At 35.9% G+C, this 18991-nt stretch overlaps 2 protein-coding genes across 2 annotated transcripts; one reads left to right on the top strand and one right to left on the bottom strand. All coding sequences in view use genetic code 11, as the record gives it.

The window, feature by feature from the left end:
* Positions 1 to 8970: 8970 nt before the first annotated feature.
* EGR_10160 (hypothetical protein) lies at positions 8971 to 10298 on the bottom strand (the record flags this gene model as incomplete). Its single annotated transcript, XM_024499409.1, has 2 exons — positions 8971 to 9129; positions 10224 to 10298. 2 exons carry the CDS (start codon positions 10296 to 10298, stop codon positions 8971 to 8973), a joined length of 234 nt encoding a protein of 77 aa, XP_024346172.1.
* Positions 10299 to 12414: 2116 nt separating this feature from the next.
* Positions 12415 to 13845, top strand: EGR_10161 (hypothetical protein; the record flags this gene model as incomplete). Its single annotated transcript, XM_024499410.1, has 3 exons — positions 12415 to 12533; positions 12736 to 12845; positions 13583 to 13845. 3 exons carry the CDS (start codon positions 12415 to 12417, stop codon positions 13843 to 13845), a joined length of 492 nt encoding a protein of 163 aa, XP_024346173.1.
* Between the last annotated feature and the right edge of the window lie 5146 nt (positions 13846 to 18991).

Raw genomic sequence — 18991 nt, forward strand, 5'->3', positions numbered from 1 at the left:
TCTCTGAGCATGTTCGCGCTAGCATATCCCTTACGGGGCAGGCCGTCATTTAAAATCAACCCTGTGACTGAGCTGCCGTCACCAGTCCCCAAGGCGGACGCGAATGCAGATATCCCATTGAACTTTTCTAAGCTGTGCAACCTTTGTAATACGCAAAATTTCGATGTCTTCTTAAGCTCAATTATCCGATCTGAGTGAGTAAACATGGAGGCAAATTAACGTAAGGAATTATTACCGGGCTCTTGCATTGTTGGTATTTGTCCCAGACTTTGGGTCTGTAATTTTGAAGACTTCTTAGTTTGTTTAAGTATTTTATGTATCAGAGTAAGGAGGAAGCTAAACCAAGATCCAGTGCTGACGCATGGTAAAATAACGAAGATTTGCAAATGCTATGAAGCCGCGTTCACATTTGGATAGGAAAACTAAGATAGTTTTACTTACGAGTTAAGTAAGTTTTAAGGTGTTCACGGACAAACGCCTTTGTGTTGCATTAAGTGGTGTAAGGGAGGTGAGCGCCATCGAAATACTTGGAGTACAATTCGCTTTAGTGCAATGCGATAGTGGTTTATTCCTCGGCATTGGTGAGGCGCCACTTTTGTACTTTGAATTAGCCCCTTTATACCTCGCTGGGTGGGCTGGCCTTTTGGGCCATGCCAATAGCCCAGACACCTCTGCGCTGAATATATATTCTGCCCAAGTACTTTGTCTTCTTTCGTCTTCAGGGAGTCCCGGGACGCTACATTAGTAAAGGCCATTTTGTAAATATAAATGCCCTGCAGTTATTTTTAAAAAGCTACTGAAATAAGGGTTTATGGCATTTTTTTATCTCTGACTTAATTCCGTAATTAAAAATGCCTACTTGTAAAACAAATAAGAAAAATTTGACCGTTGACACATTTTTGCGCTCAAGTGAATATCCACCCTTTAAAAGGATACGACATTCCTTAAAAATGCTGAATAACTACAAATTGTACAGAATAGCGGGATTTGTAAGATTTCATGAGCTTGGAATGGGGTTTGTTTAAAGGAAAATGGCAATTTGTTAAAAAAGTAGTAAGCTTAAATTTTAAAATGGCTGGATCCCATTGCCTAAGAATGGCACTAATTGGCTGCCAGATAGAAACGGGCTTCTGAATGCCACTTATCAGCACTGCGGAGTCAGCCTCTTTAAAGTACTTAATTTATCATCTAGATGGACACTGAATACCTTAATAATTATGTAATGCTAAAGGTTCATGGAAATAAAAATATAAGTTTCTAACACTGATGACATCTGATTCTCCAGTTCTTCCACTTTTGCTGGATGAAAATGGTTTTGTTCTACCCAAACCATTTCCTCTTAGTGATCAACATCAGACTCCAACAAGGAAAAGATGGGGCATGTCGCATCTTCCTACGGGTGGTTCAATAGACTTGTTATGCAAAGACGTTAACTGAACGGCTCTACTTCGTAAATGACGAGTTAATACGGAGGCAACCTTATTGTGTCGCATAAAATGAGCTAATTTCTAGCATACTTATAAGTACACATAATTGGGAGGTTCTCAACGCACCAAACTTCCCGCTTATGCACAGGCTAATCATCGTCAGGGTAGAGCATCATGATCACACATGCTATTCAAGACTAGATCAGTCACGGCAGACAGTCGAGAGGCTCCAATCTAGGGATAAAATCGAGCATGGGTACAAAGACGCACAGTCATGTCCCAATCACTAACCACTCATAACTCAACATAAGCTCAATGCACCACAAGCATCAACGACTCTTTTGGCTTATTGTTCGTGAGAATAGACGTTAACTCTCCTCTGATCAGGCATTGTATACAACTGCATTATTACTGCTATTACAAATTACCTGCTGCAAATAGTTTCTGACTGAATATCCAAGCAAACAACTCATCAAAACTGCTTAAATTTAACTGAAAAACACGGTTAAATAAACTTCGCAAACGCCTTTTCTAATGGCATTAGTTACTCAATTTCAAGTCGACATATGCATTGACTAGCGGTTTGGCATGAAAAGGAAGTGGAGCAGACTCACTTTTAACTTAAGTGCCCATTGCCAGAGCAAGTTCAAAAAAGAGATGGAAAGTGATGTATATATTTGCCTTGACTAACAACAAAGCCAAAAAATGTAGGCAAGATCATATGGAGAATACTTGCTTTGACTGGCATTGTACGACCTGCCAGGCAAAGGTATTCACTAGTTTGAGAGTGGTATCTGACAAAAATGAAGCGCCGGTATATTGCAATCCTTCACTTCCAACTCTAATGGAGAAGGCTTCGGCTTAAAGGCCTACTGACATTGTAAAAGTAATAAAGATTATATAAGAAACCGCCAAGAAATACTGGCGACACAAGTGTGATTTAAAGGCCTTTCCAAGTGAAAAGGTCATAAGGATTTGTTGCAAAATGATAATCATGTTGTCTTTGGCAATTTAGAGACGATAATTAGGAATTGGAAATCATAAAGAATTAATAAAACTCCTCGGAATGCAGTAGTGAATCCTTTTTACGCAAAATCACAACTGGTATGTCAGCTTCAGTTTTAAGTTGAATAATTCTTCACTAATCCATAAAGTTAATGGACCACATTTTATCGAGCGTGATTTCTATTGCTACTCGATTTTATTGCCCTTGCAAATGTCCCTAATTTAATTTAACACAAGAAGTGTTTAAAATCATAATGCTGTAAATTTACCTACTACAAGAAAAGATAGGATCTTTTGCTGTAAGATTAGTATCCATTTTCAGATAGGGCAAACAAAAAGCCATGCAATAAGCTAATACCTATTTGAGAAGAACCTTGAGGGAAGTCAACGGTATAGAGGAAAATTACTTTCGAATAACGAATAATTATTAAGAAAAGCTTGCTTCATTATCACAGAATTTACTCAATCAACGAACTAATTATTGCAATAGAGTCATCAAACGTGGTGCAAGGCCGCTTTAGCCCATACATTTGAAAGCACTCTGTCTTCGCACAGGTGAAATCATGTCTAATTTGCGCTATTACAAGTGTCCCACAATACGGGTGCCACTAAAACGCTCTGTGAAATGGAATGACTTCGTCGTAGGGTGAATTGTGGGTCACTGTAGAGATCTATTGCCAGTGCAAGCTCATCATGCGTACAAACCAAGCAACTTACATGAGAGCAGCTCTGCAAAGATGCATCCCGAATGAATTTGGTAGATTATTACCGCTCGGGAACAAATGAATAAAAATGACTGCAGCCGTGACCCATTCTTAAGCAAAAATGACCGGATAATGCTAATGGGAGCCATAGTTATATATCCAAAACTACCAAAATTATTTATAATCACAATAGGTCACTAAGAAAAGTTCGTCGGGCGAATTGCACTAGTTCCAGTGGTGATGTTCATCTCATCATTTAAATGACATTATTTTAGTCCAATTAAAGTGGTGTGACTTAAAACATTTCAAGTGAAGTGATCTTAATTTTTGAAGGTTATGTACTGTAGCCGAGAGTCGACGGTGGTTGAGCTCCCTTGTAAACTGACAGTTAACAGTGATAATTACCTACAAGCACACTTATTATGCAGCATTATTTAAATAACGCATAGAAAGATGTAAAATGGCATTCGAGTGTGAGCCAAATATTTTTAAACTTTCATGACTTTGGAAAGTAAGACTTGTTGTTAATGAACGACGCAAAAATCGCATTTCTTCACATTTAAGAAGTACGTAACTTGCAATCCATGCAGCCTCATGTTAACAAACTGGTGGTGCTATTCTTTATGATTTTATATCATTGGACAATAGGAAGAAAACAACAAAGTGGGACTGCATGGACACGGTGTAGGCCCAATCACGTCTTAAATAAATGCCTTATTTTAGCAAGAAGAATACCTAATGACTGAAATCCACACCCATGCCTATCATCATGCGGATCCAGGTGATTTCATCATCAATGCCAGTACTTAAGTCAAATTAGGCAGGTACCTTGAGAATTCCACTATTTATTTTATGCACTGCCACCAAGAAATGATCAATATGGATTTTAATAGACAATTCATGTATGCTTCACATGGCTGTGTTATCGGTGAAGTTAATTAGGCACCTTACATGCGACAATGTGGCAATGCATACGATTATTTTTTAGTACGCCAGCTTAGGATTCATAGACTTATGCGATTAATTTGCAGTTCAGTCGATGCAATACTTTCTCTTCTAGAATGTAATCAGAAAATATAAATATTTACAATCACTGCAAATAGATCTTGCGGCTGCCACTCATCAAAGAGGCATAAATCCTTATAGATACCAGTAATGTGTTTAAGAGAAAGACTTTCTCACGTGGAAAAACTTAAAGAAACCCACTTAATAAAAAATTTTGAAGGTGTCATTCAAATACTGTTGTTTGTCTTTCATAAAATCAACAAAAAGCAGTATTTTTCATTTAACTGATAATAACTGAGTCCCTCAACTTAAGTGGCGAAATCACCTGACTCCTTAAAGCCCACACAGTTTCAAAGAACGAACGACTATCCATTATAATCATGAATATTGCAAAGCGAACTTTTTTACAAAACATTCAAAAAATGCAAGGAGCATCTTCCGGTGTATACTGCAATTATACCCTCGCACATGTCCTAACATACAGTCTGCGAGTTTCAACTAAAATATTTATCGCCTCATATAAGAAACCTTACAGTAAATTAAGAAATAAGCACACAGCCTTTCATAAGTAAGTTGTACAATGTTAACTCTTCTTCAAGTTCTCTAAGTAATAAATGCATCCTATTGTGCCTCGATGCTCGTCAAGTGACACATGATAAGGTTCGACAAGTGTCGATGAAGTTAAGTTCGAGAATGTGTAGTTTAGTGATGTTTAAAGTAGACTAGATAATACTAGCTTTGCATTTAACATAAAAATAAAGACAACCTGAAATTTTGTCGCCACCTGCTACAAATTGCCATGCTCGTGCGTTAGCCAAAATTTTGTAAAAAATCCAAGGCGTAAAAAAATTATAAACAGAATAAACAGTTTGAAAAGTGGATAAATGGCAGGAGAAATAAGGGTAATTATTAATCATTTTTTCCTTCATAACGCTCCGATGTTAGACAATAAGCCAATGGTATTAAAATAACCTGATATATTTTTTTAGAATAAGTATTGTATGATACTTTTTGAATAAAGATGCATAATTCTACCCCTGAAAGCGAAAAAAAATAGTAAAAATAAAAAAGCAGCAAATATTTTGCATATGCGTCAACCTTCATAAAAGTGGCATTCCATGGGGTAGTGACTTAAGAAAGGAGGTTTTTTAACGTCCAATGTTGTGATAGTAATTTTGGAAATGCCAAGTTTCTGACATATAAAAGAAACATCACCACGCTGAACTATTGCTTGTATATTATTCCAAATGCACTAAATGTGTGGTGCTATCCATGTGATGGAATAAAGATAAAATGATGAATCTAAAATTGCAGCAACTGAATTCTCAAAAGGACGATTTTCATCCATCCCTGAAGGTGGCTGACTTTCAACCCTATTATTTCTCCATACAAATTTATCAGGCATATATTGTATAAGTCGACTATATCTTAGTTCTCTTCATTATTAATGCATGTAAAAGATTAGTAAAAAATGCGTTTTCATTAAGGCAACAATACGCTGGTTACAAATGCAATGCAATGCAAACACTGCCCAATTGAGGGTCGCTTTATTATATCCAAACATTGCAAAATTTTGCTACGACTATTTCTTAGCAACCTAAACCGCTCCTACAAGATTCAACTTTAATGCAGATATGACGTGTAGCAGACAAAAAATGAAGGAAGCATCTGAATCTAGGCGTAAAATGTGCGAGTTATTTCAATTTTGCTGGTAATTGAGCAGTCGAGCACCAAAAATTTCAGTAAGCATCACAAGTAAAATTGAATTTCAAGTCACAATTCCAAATGACACGGAAGAAGGACAGTTTATCTTCTTTACTTCCAACGATGTAATTCCAAATTAATCTTCTGCAGTGAATCATTTTTTGCAGGGGGCACAAATGTGTGACTTACACTTTTTGCATCTATTCTCACCGTAAACTAAAACTATAAGACTGACTGACTCAGCAGTGGAAGGACTTCTTGGCATCAAGTCTTCCTAAACTATTCGATTATACTGCCATTTGCCTTTCTTGAATCACTCTCATCTTTGTAAAGAGAATTCCGATAAGAATTAGACGACACACTTTGAAAAGAAACTTCTTCCTAGTTTCCGTAATAAACTTCAAGATATTTGTGATAGTTATCACCTCATAGGGAGAAAATAGTAGGGATCCATATTACTTATATGCAGTCGGCACGCATTATGCATATGCGTCGCTCGCCATGTTCATTGATCAGAAGATAGCACTCTTACGTATATCCTCCGCTTGTATGTTAGCAAATTAATTCAAAAGTCTATATTATACAGGTGTATCATACCTTGACTACTATCTGCAGTAAAATCAAAGTGATTTAAATAAGAAAACCAACCTTTAATAAACTGTTGATTTTTTTGAAGAAGTGCCTTAGATTACGATGAATTGGGCTTTCTAAAAGTAATCAAACTTAAGCCATTTATTTAGAAAGAAAGAAAGTGAAATCTCCTGCCCATATTGGAATGAAAACATGAGAGTTGTAAAGACTAAATTGTTATTTCAATAAAATGCGGTTTTTTTCCAATTATCATCGGTTGACAACCGTAGTCTGCTCGCGAAATTCACAGTCCACGTAGTCATTAGAAAGAAGTTGTTTGACAGGTTATCTTTGGTTTAAACTGAAGCTAAATATCAATTGTTGATGCACAATAATCGGTCATCTACTTTCTTAATTAATACTCCATTACACACTCACTTTTGCATGAACTTCCAGACTTTTGTCCAGATGGCATGACTGTAGCGTCCAGAGACTTTTCTTAAAATGAAAGTGATAACTGGTAGTTTGCGAAAACCTTTCCACTCACAATTGGCGGTTCTAAAGCTTTACACTGTGTACTTAAGGTTAAAAGTAGCAACGACAAATATAGACATCCCTTCTGATTACTGTACGGTGTAAAGTTGGACCCCGATACGGCGCCTTTGCGCCCTCTCATTGTGGAAAGAGTCAAAAGTTTTGTAGAGCCGAAAATGCAATTTCTGCTTTTAAATATTTACGCTATCCACACTGTGCAAATAACTAAATTTCTGTAAGTCTCATTTCTCCTCTGAACTCAATTTCTGCTAAAATTTGCTAATCTGTTTTTTTGCAATAATTGTTGATTTGTTGTACTTAAAGATTATTTTATGGTATACTTATAATCGATTGCCATTCAAGTTACATTTTGAATCAATTCATCCTTTTAACTGCAGAAGGGCATTATAACTCTAGTCGTTAGTTGCTTTATTCATTATTTCCTAACCGAATATTTGGCATACCTCCCTTCAAAACGCATATTCGAAGGTCTAATGTTTTACTATATTCTGATTTTCTGCAAACCGTTTCACTTTATTGCCGTTGAAGCATTATTACCCTTTAAACGCTGATTGATGTAAGGACTCGAGTCGTTTTATCCGTTATTGCCTAACTAAATATTTGCCAGAAGTTTCTTTAAAATTTATATTTTCAAGTCTCTCACCATTTTCTGATTCCTGGAAACCATTTTACTTCATTGCCAGGTTTATTTTAGCATTGCTTTTCCTTAAAATACTGTCTATGCCTGGGCCAACTTAAAGCTAAATTGATAAGGTTTGTTAATTTATTCTATTCCAAATTTGAAAGCATCTTACCTCTCCTACTCTAAGCATCGCTTTTTTCCCATTTCGCTTAGTATAGGTCCAGACGAATTAGCTTTTACGTGTAGCCATGGCATTTAACTGGGGTTTGCAGACAGTGTGCCATCTTCACACAAATCCATATTCATGATTGAATTTGTTCCTGAATAAAAGTCCCCTGCCCTGAAACTTTAGCCAAAAGATGTTCCGAAATAATCCGCAGTGTCAAACGTGAGGCTTACTGCCATCCCATCTTCTTAGAAAGTGGTAAAATAATGAGTTGAGATGTTTTATTTCTACTTAACAAAGACTTTATTTTCAAGTATGCTACATTACGTTGAAACACCCCTTATTTGAGTACCGATATTCTATGGTACATGGCTACTAGCGAGTTTCTCAATAATACTTTTTGCACTTTAATTCAAAAATACTCTACTCATCCTTCCCAGTCCAAGTGATGGTATGTTCGCACGAATACCTGCAGCAATACAGAAAATACAGAAAAAGCGGTGCATATAGTAACACAGATGCCTTATAGATCAGGCCTTATAGAGGCTCTAGTGTTTCTGCGAACACCACCTTTTCGAATGAGTTCACTAAGTATGAATAAAGAAATACGTAAAGTATTGATTCCGATGAGATTATGGTGCGTGAGTTGTCCCCTGTATCTATTTGCAGACCAACAGCAAAATAAATTTCGTCAGCTGGCAAAGTGAACAGATGCATGTGACTGAATGAGGTCTTAATGTGGAAAGGCCGGATCGTAGCACTTAAGTTTATAAGAGTTCCAAGTGCTCCAGGCTAATCACGGGCAATAAAGCTATGAATATTGTCAGCTCGGGTTTCCTAGGACTGTATATAGCGATTAAGGTTCCCATTTTAAGAGCCTGCATTTTATTTAGCTATGTAAAGCTTTCGGGATCTTAAAGGTATACTAAATGCATTCTAATGGTATATCTTAATTAAAGTTGCAGTTAATGACTTTTTTAAATTTTATGCTACAATTCAAAAGGATACATTCCGTAAAGTGATCTAATTCGTAGAGGTTATTATTAGATATTTCAATCCAGTAGTCGCCCTATATATACAAAATTAGTTCAAAATTTGAATGATATTCAACATCTGTAAGGTTGTTATTAAAATAACAAGTAGTTTTCTGTTAAAGAAACTGGTTTACTCATTAATCAATCCCAAAAAACAACATTTCGATAAGAGAAGGAACTAGGCATGCTTTTTGACTGCTATAAACTCAAACTGGTTGATCTCGTCGATGAATTTGTCAACATATTCCGAGTCGACAGAGACAAGAATCCTAGTCAGTGGTTGATACTCAGCCACGCTCTGCGGCCTTTCCAAAAGCAGCTTCTTTTCATCGAGGTACTGAAATTTGGCAGTGAAAAGTAATTACTTCTCTCATATGTATTAGTCCAATAAGTAGCTTTTACATCTGGGCTAGGTTCTCTTCCAAAAACAGTTTAACATAAATCACAATGAACCCAAATGCATGTCGCAAAAATAGGCCAATTTGCCTAAAAATCACTTTTCATTTTCTTTTTTAATGGTTATAAGCCAAATTTTTACAGCGAAAATAGACCTTTGGTTAATGGAGTTATAGCAATAGTAGTATTGACTGTCTACCCAATTTAATAATTTCTTTTATTTTAATAGGTGTTTATAAAATGCCCCACAGGCAGTTAATAAACCGTGAACATGAACGAAACTCCAAATTCCTCTACATTTTTTCTACAATACCAAAATGAATGGACTTGAAAATGAGTCTGAGGTTTTTTAATTTATTCCAGAATCAGATTTCCAGCTTAGCTAAATCAGGGTCTAAGATGTGAAGTTTGCAAGACCTGACTTACGCCTCATCACAATAGCGTCAGTATCGATTCATGTGTTACAGGCTTCTCCACGTGGTGCTGAGTGCGATTTCATCCTGCCACACCATTCACTATCTGAAATGATTTGACAACAATCACGCACTAAACTATTCTTCTTACTGAGCTCCCCATTTCAACGGAACCTCTTTAGCCCTCTTTGAAGCACTAGCAAGACTCCAGTCGGGGCAAAGCCTCAATCAGACAAATACGACTGATGTAAAAAATATGCATGCAAACCGTGTACCCTCATGACTCTTTATTTTAAGCTCTTTCTGAGGCTAGAGCTGCCATATTCAAACTTTATTTCACATATGCGAATAAGTGAGTTAATCGACAGAGTCAAATAAATTAGACCTTGTCGTAAACACCTACATTCTTGTTGTCTGCGTCCACTTACACTATTAATGATCTATTATTTCCTTTCACACACTAAAATTTGAAATTATATTGGCTATAATAGCAGGTGGAAAGTAATTTAAATTTACCAACGACTATTTGTTGCTGTCAGAGTGAATGTGTACAACAAAAAATATTTTAATATTTAATTAACTTCCAAAAGGTCTTTTATGATAAAGTAGGATTATTGCTCACCCTGTTTACGATCTCCTGAATCGGTTCTGTTTGACTAGCTTCACGGTACTCGAAGTGAACGTAGATGAGAGCCATTTCTGTTCCAGTGGACCGTAAACGCTGCAGCGCAGCTGCTTGCGTCTATTTAACCGCATTTACATGCTCCCATTTCATTGGTACAAATCGCGCCAATTAGATTCCTCCTCTGTTGTAACTTAACCCTGGTGCACCACGCACGGACTTGGCGTGACTAGTGTAATACGATAGTGGTTTATCCCTCGGTTCTGGTGAGGCGCCACTTTTGTACTTTGAATTAGCCCCCTTGTACCTCGCTAGGTGGGCTGGCCTTTTGGGCCATGCCAATAGCCCAGACACCTTCTCCGTGCTGAATATATATATATATTTTTTTGTCTTTTTTCGTCTTCAGGGAGTCTCGGGAGGCTACACTAGGTCAAGTTAATTATGATTCTTAATGGACTACATATTGGACGGTATCCAAGTTCTTCTTGAGTGAATCATCAAATTTCGAAAGGAATGCATACGGGCCTCCCTATTTGAGCTCTTGGATTGTTTGCTAGAAATAGAAATTTACTTATTTGATTAATATAATTATCTAAAGCATAAGTTTTTATTGACAAATGAGATTAGTCAACCAATTTTTGATAAATATAAGATTAAGCGACCATTCCTCTTTGTCTAAATATGAATATATGTACAAAAATTTCGCCTTGTAATGCATGCATTTCCACCATATGTGGGTGAATGAATATACATTATCAAATTCATTCCTGTGACTATTACAGAAGGATACTGTAGTTTATTGATACAAGAATAGCGAGCTTCTTAAAATGAGTTTAGTCATCCCTTTACAAGATTGGTTTTCATCGCTTAAGCTCAAAGCATTAACAAATCCTCTAGACCACGGTTACTAAAGTGTCCAAACACTAACAAAATTCGTAGAATCTTAATATCAAATATTTATATGAATAGCAGTATTTTGAAAGTAACGGAAATAACTTCTAATTATAGACGGCTTGCAAGTTCGTTATGTTGTCTACAAGTTGTCATCAAGGTGCATTATGTTATGAAATGTTGGAAGCTGTTTTGATCACTTGTGAAGGTTACACAGCAATGAAAACTTTTCCGAGTCATGTAATGTAACATCAAAGCAATCGTCCTGCTAGAAGCAGCAAAAGCGTATGCATTGCACATTACTCATTTTGGAATATTATAAATCACCAGTTTGTGCACAAAGTAACCCATCTACACCCCACGTTGGCAGTAGCATTTAGGGACCATCTTATGAAAATTTGGTTTTAAAGGATAAGGCACGAAATTATGTTGTAATTGTAAAACCATCCTGTGCAAGTATGAAAAAGAATCCCTAAACTTACAATCATGCTCAAACAAACCGCCACCTTAATCTCTTTTGAACTCAAACATCGACAGTACTTAATTTGATTATAAAAGGTAATCAGAAAGGAATTTGCATTACAAATTAGACGTACACAGACTTTGAATGTTCCATTAAGTTCTCTTGCATCCTCAAGCAACGCCACAGTAGAAATTAATGCTCACAATCCCCGTTTCTTCACAAACAAGGGTTCCGTAGTCTCCAGCACTTGGATTATAAACAAATATTTCGATTAAATTATGAGTTTCACAAATCAAAAATTCATAAGTTCCCTTGACCTTATCGCTTAAGCCATTGTTATCGTCCTGAGCATTCTCGCACTTTCATTGATTTTCGCCATATCCTCCATTGATATTTCGCTCATAACAGTTTTGAAATTGAAACAACATCCCGAACATGATGAGCGAATGGAATATTGTAAGGATTTTCTTGCCTAAGAAAGAAATCTCGATTATTTGAGGTTATGACTGGCCAGGCACTTATACAAAAAATGTACGATTGTTACTTTAATCGCTATAAGACCAGTCTGCTGTATGTGAAGTATTCGAGTTGGTTTTCTTTTGCAATGATGTTGAAGGATTTTATTTTGTAAAAGATTTTATTTATAAACGTCTTCCAGCATTTGAATGAGGTAGCACGTTAATTGTTATACTTTTGATAACACTTTATGAACTGCAAAGTAGCTGGAACCGACTTACGTAGAAATTTTTTATAAAGGCCTTAGTCTTTGTGAAGAACCGAAAATCTTAGCAAGTTTTCTTTGTGATTGGTAACTCTTTTTAGTTTACCTGAACTATTATGAATCTCCGCAACCAACTGTTATTCGTGGCATTAAATGCGGTTGTCTTATTAACTAACGTCAAATTTACTGAATTCACAGTAACTCCATCTAGTTGTTTTAAGCGCTTTTTCATAATGTAAAGCTACCCATCACCTTAATTTGACATTTGCAAATAAATTCTCAAAGGTAGCATCCTTTTTTACTTGAACTACGATTCGTGCTTTAGTTTTGACCATCAATAAGGGTTAAAATGAAATGTACCCTGCCAATTGTAAGTGATTTGGATCTCCTTGACTACTCAAAGCCAAAACAATGAGTTAAGTTAATTCATTTTAAAGTTCACCAAGATTTGATGAAGACATATTTACCTTTCTTGTGTGTTTGCGTGTATGTGCCAGTAAACTTTTTGTGTTTAGAATCAGCCGCAATGTGTGCAAATCAAGGCAAAGTACGACTACCATCTATCATCGGAAAAGTTCCGTTTTTTGACTTCACAAAAAAACAGTATGTTTTTTGTTTTAGAACCTGATTTTATAGCTATACACTCGCACTGCCTGACAATACAGTGAACTTCAAATTGTAAAACAATGTTATCAAAATACATGTTAAAACCATTCGCCAATTAGTACTCGGCGGAAATTTCCTATGCTACCTACTACCAGCGTACTGCAATGATCACTTGCTTTCCATACTGAAAAGAAGGCCGTGGCGTTACACACTTATGTCTCTAAATTGGTGTTATGTTTATGGATACGTATTTTTTAAAACCTAACAGGATGGCCTAGACCCCATTTGGTGGACCATTAAAGAAAACTAAGTATTAATGTGTTATTAACCTGCACTTGCATTCTAGTTCATATTTCTTTAACTCTACGATAAATATCATTTCAGGAAATGCTTAATTACTGCCTATTTAATTTGACATTTAATGGTACCAATCGATCACTCCATTGGGCACAAAGTGCGCATTCCTTGAGGAAGCAGAAGCATTAGTGCAACCATAGTACTAGAAACTCCATTCCGATGTGACTTAGAATTGCTCCTTCAATCGATGCTTCACCAGACTTTCGGATTCCACATCTTAAACTATTTCACTTATTTAAAAATTAAGCAATTTATTTCTTATGTGCTGAGAGAATTTAAATCGTCCTTATTTCACACAATGTGCTGAGTAATAATCTACAGAAATCCTTTATTTTTCTAAAAACATCTTAACAAAAAATTCATTTGTTTGGATGAATAGCAGTTTAAACGAAATGAATTGTAAGCACACCAATATATCGGTTTTTAAAAATCCCGATTTTAAATTATTTAGTGTAATAACTTTTGTTGGCTTTTGTTACTTTAGTGCTCTCTTATGTGAATCTCGTCATCCCAAAAATAGGGCATTGTGTTTATTTTTGGCATGTAATATTTATGCGCACAATTGTCAACCAATGACTATGTAGAAGCCTCATGAACCGAGAAGCATATGTACAGGTAATAGTAAAGTGACTGACTTGAGAAAATCTCCTCAGTAATAAACTGTTGGTCGATTTGTTGTTAAATAATTTTTGATTATCTTATTGCAGTTGTTAATCTAAAATATTATTCTAACGTAACTTCTGTTTATGCAGATTTTGCTTAACTTTGCTTTTAAAGCCTAGGTGTACCTTTAGAAGACAACGCTAGAAAATGTGACGATGCCTGGTGCATTGTTTCACCCAGGGATAAAAGTGCAATTAATTCAACAGAAATATGCAAAAAAAGGAAGTTGGTTTTGCTAATGTGATTTTCTCATTAACCGTATCTCTGTCGTGAACTTTGTGACTAGAGTAAATCACCGAGGGCGTCCTGTTCTTTTATTACAACACATCAGCCCATACCGTTCACTCTATTTGATTCAAACTTAACTGATTTGACTGGAAAATATCGTCCTCTTCTCCTTATATGCTCTACCTGTTCTTACCCCTAGAGCTATATTCCGGACTGATAGGGTCCCTGGTTTGTCTTAGACCGAGGCACTCATACCCACAAATCATATTGTACTAAATCTGCCTTCTCGATACCGTTTAAATGGTGTATAAGAACAAATCATACAATATTAATGTACACTTGTATAGGTTCTCATTAAGGCCCATTCTTTTCTCCTAAAAACTCGAATTTCTTGGTTTACCATGAACGCTTTTGAGTCATAAGTGCCAAATATTTGGCGTCAATTAGTCGCTTTGATCATTGAAACTTTGAAAAAGCATGAGCATTTTTAAAAGTAGATTTTGAAGTAATTAGTAGGCTACATTTAAGTGCTTCCGAAAGATCAAATATTACATTCGTGTATACGTAAAAGTGTTTGTGATGGTTTGCCAATTTCCCGACTTTCGGTTAAACAATTTCACATCCTTTTAGAAGATAATGATAACCGCAGCTTATTCTTTAAACTTGGCAATTTTTTAACAAATGACTATAATGCTTAGTTCAAGTGACAATAATTTTCTGTGCCCAGTATTATTGGGGAATCGTTTTTATCAACATCCTTGTATGTATACCAAATTCTGAGTGAAGGCGCTTTCTATGGATTAAAATGTGAGCTCCACCAGCTTACTCTCTATACAGACAGCTAACTTTCAACGTAAAGTATTTTGATCAGGTTTTCTATGGTGCGGGGACAGAATGGCCAATGTTATTCTACCATTCTGTACCAGAATGATTTATTTACTTGTTCAGGATGGCATATTTTCAAATGTCGTTGCCTCCCCCTCCGTCTAAGTTACTGTGTGATTTTCAAAGCAACTCCATATCCACCAAATCACCTTTTCTTTAGACACCAAATTGATATCCGGACGAGAATAGCTGCGATCGAGAGGGCTTTTTATGTTTGCACAAGGCATCAACTAGGTTGACGCCTTTCCCCTCATTCTACCCAATTACAAGATTAATTTACTTACTAAAAGGTTTTACATTTTGCATTTCTCACCCTTATGCTTCAAGTCTCTAAGATTTTCTTTGATAAAACATTAGAAGCACAAATTCTGCACAACAAAAGTATTCCGATCTGCTTTTACAAATTTTGGTCTTTTCTTCATATCTGATTATTTTGCCATTTGGTTCCTGAAAAAAAATATGATTAGCAGCGAACACTGGGTAGCAAGCATTTTCTACAATGGAAACTATTCATGCCTCAATAAAATTTATACACTCATGTATTCTTGTAGTTAAAGGCCACCAAAATATGAACCTATGTTTTTTAATCTTCCCCTGCATAAGTTTGATTAATCAAACCTTGACACTATGCAATTTTGATGATTGGAATGGAGCAGAATAATTTATTGAGTTTCTGATACCTAACTTAGGGTTTCGCATGACGATTTTTCATAGTTGTAGCAATGGCCCGAAATACGTTGATTGTTTTGCTGTCAATTCTATTTAATGAAAGAGGCCACTTAGATGTTCCACCATTGTATCTTCACAGGACGGGCCGGCCTCCGAGCCATGCCAGTAGCCCAAGCCCCTATTCTGCCAGAGTATTTTATCGCCTTTTCTATTCAGAGAAATCTCGAATCTCTACAATTATTTTCTCATTTCCGCCTTAGTAGTACATGCACTTTGGAATTGTTACCAGACATTAGTTGTGTGTAGATTATTACTTGGGCGTTACACTCTTGGTACCTTACCGGTTCCCAAAAAGTGAATATTTAATTCATTGCCCACCGTTTTCAAATGTCATGCCTGAAATCCCACTATAGTAACTGGCCCGATACCGGAAAATAAGTATAGTTCTCTCAATAAGGTAATTTCCCCAAATAAAATTTTTGAAGGTAGTTGGCTAGTATACTATTTAGCTTACAAAAATTCAAACAATTAGCTGGTAAAACTCACCTTTTCTCACTTCTTTAGTGTTCTCTTGTGCTTAAATTTCGGGTCATACCCGTAAAAATACTAGTCTAGTTAAATAGACATTCTTAAATTTGGGTGACCTAACATGCCAACTCGTAATTTATTTTCCTTTTCTCTTACTAATCGCTTACAGTGTATCAAGAGCCTTCTTTAACATTGACTTAAGTTGGAAAAAAGGAGAACATGATCAAAATTAATAAGAGATTGGGTGATACTAAGCATGTTGTAAAAGAATTTCTTCCTAAAACTAGACAAACTTTTATCAAACACTTTCATTTCTATCAAACTATTGTTTCTTGATCAGCCAAACAACTTAATGTATAATCATGTGATTTGCAGATTCCAAGGAAAAGCGAGAGCCACTTGTAAAACTAATAAAAGAATATTGAAAATGGGAGTATGGGTGTAACTTTCTCTCACTTCAAAGTTTACTACTTGTGGCCAGTCACTTTTGGAGTGGCCTAAGGCCCTCCATTGCCTTGAAAGACTTCCCGATTTTAAAGCAAAAAGTTATATTTTATTAGGCAAACGTTTGTGGATTATTTTCTCCTTCAATAGTTATGCTGAATAAAATTAAAACCCTTTTCTAATGCTAATGTGATTTTCTAACTAAAAATGCAGGCTATGCATGGGTAGAGATGGAGGACTTCTTGGTATATATGTCAATAAATCTATTTACTGTTTACCCAAACTCCTTACTAACTTGCATTCCGGTTTCCGAGAAAAATTATATAAGGGAGAATCATACCTATTACAGCACTGCGAAACCTCTTGTTAGCATTCATTTTTGTAATCATGCACTTAAGTCAAGCTGCGTGTCCCGGATACAGAGGCAGTATAGCTATTCCCTTTGAACTAGTCGCATCTTTAACATCATTATAATTCTTGCCTTGACATTTAGATAAATTCCCAAATCTTCCTCAAGTGTAACAAATTTTGCAATGGCAAGAGAATGCACAAAGAAGGGCATAGATTTTCGCAGATTGTGGCATTTGACTGCATCCCCATTTGTTGTTAACGAAATCTTAATGGTGCACGAAGATCACTAAGTTCATTACCTCATTCTCTTTATCTATTAATTGGACGCTCCTTAAATGTCAGCCAGCGATGTCAAAAATTACTTTAAATGGTTCTTGGTTAATCAGTAGTTATCATTTTGCTTCGCACTGAAACATCAATGGCAAGGAATCTTAGTTTAAGCGCTTTTTTACATTAAACACCTTTCTTTAGATCAGCGTATGCCGCTTAGTGGTCATGGCCAGCTGGCTTTTGTGGTACACTGTTGCCAAGTGTTTCGCTATCTCCTGATTATTAGCACACACTAGCCTATCAAAGGATGACAAAAATGCTATTTTTGTGTTTGCTGGAAAGGTAGCCCTCAAGAAATGTTTTGTGATTACGAAGGCTATAAAAAAACAGCCATAAATGGTACCCAAATTTGATCATCCTCTACATAATCAGAAATAATCCAACAATCTGAAAAAATAGGATGATGAATGCGCATGAGCTTAAATCTAGCCCTTAAAGAGAATATCCTACTTTTATTTTATATTTATGTTATGAATGAAACCTCTATTGTTTTTCTTGCATGAAATGTCATAACTGAAAATGTATTACTTTATTCGATGCACACATCTTTAATAGTGTTACCAAAACCGAGTAAATAGAATTATACGTAGCACTGTTTATGTGTTTCTCCATTTGGTGTTCAAAAGGCTACATTAGGACAAACTTAGATGTTTCGAAAATTATTTGTTACGACTGGCAGAAATTCGAGTTATAGGAAGGCTCCGCCTACAAGTAGTTATCTGTGTAACTTTTTCCCAATTCGTAGGTCCATAATAACGCAACCTAGTATTAAGCATGCTTGTCTTCTTTCCACTGCACTTTTCAGCTTTTAATCCTGTGGCTTTTGCAGCCTTGGTGAAACTACTCACACCTTTTAAGTAGCAATTCACTCGATCGCTCCTATCAAGCACATTTTGATTTAGTTACCCTCTTCAGGGGTATTATTAATATTGAGGTAAGCACATTTAGGCATAATTTTCAGTATTTAATAGCATATATTGATTGTTGTGCACCAAAACAAGAAAACTTCTTCGAAAATGGTATTTTGAATTTAGCACGCGTCATCTAGATTACTTACCTCGAAGATCAGTCGAAGCAGGTACACAAAGATAATTTATGTCTTGTTCATTTATTTTTTAGATTATTTTCGTTTACAATAGCTAAAGAATGACATAGTTTTGGAAGGCTTTTTACAATTCTGTGATCAGTTATTTGTAAATTTGATTAAAACTCTTTTATCAAAGGTATCGCACACCAGATTACTAATCTGTTTAGGCACCAGCGCAAAAATGATAGGAGACATGCAGTGAATGAAAAAATGACCTCCATTCACGTGGTAAAACAGTTTTAAGCACAAGAAATTAACATGTCATGGTGAAAACAGACAACTAATTCCAGCACAATTATAATAGCATTTTTACTTAACAGCATAATATTTTGTCTGACATTATTCATTTGCTTATTTGGAAGGGAAAATATTCTTTTACATCAAAGATGGAACTCCACAAAATCGTAGGCTATTTGAAATGTTTCTGAAATTGCTGCTAAATAAGCATTTTATAGTCTATTGTAAAAAGCTAGGAACCTAAGCTCCAGATTTCCTTTAGTTTTTTCGTCCTTCACTGTTAACCCTTTCAAGGGAAAGCTCTTCAG

Source organism: Echinococcus granulosus (genome assembly GCF_000524195.1).
Source record: "Echinococcus granulosus chromosome Unknown EG_S00195, whole genome shotgun sequence".
Taxonomy (NCBI): domain Eukaryota; kingdom Metazoa; phylum Platyhelminthes; class Cestoda; order Cyclophyllidea; family Taeniidae; genus Echinococcus; species Echinococcus granulosus.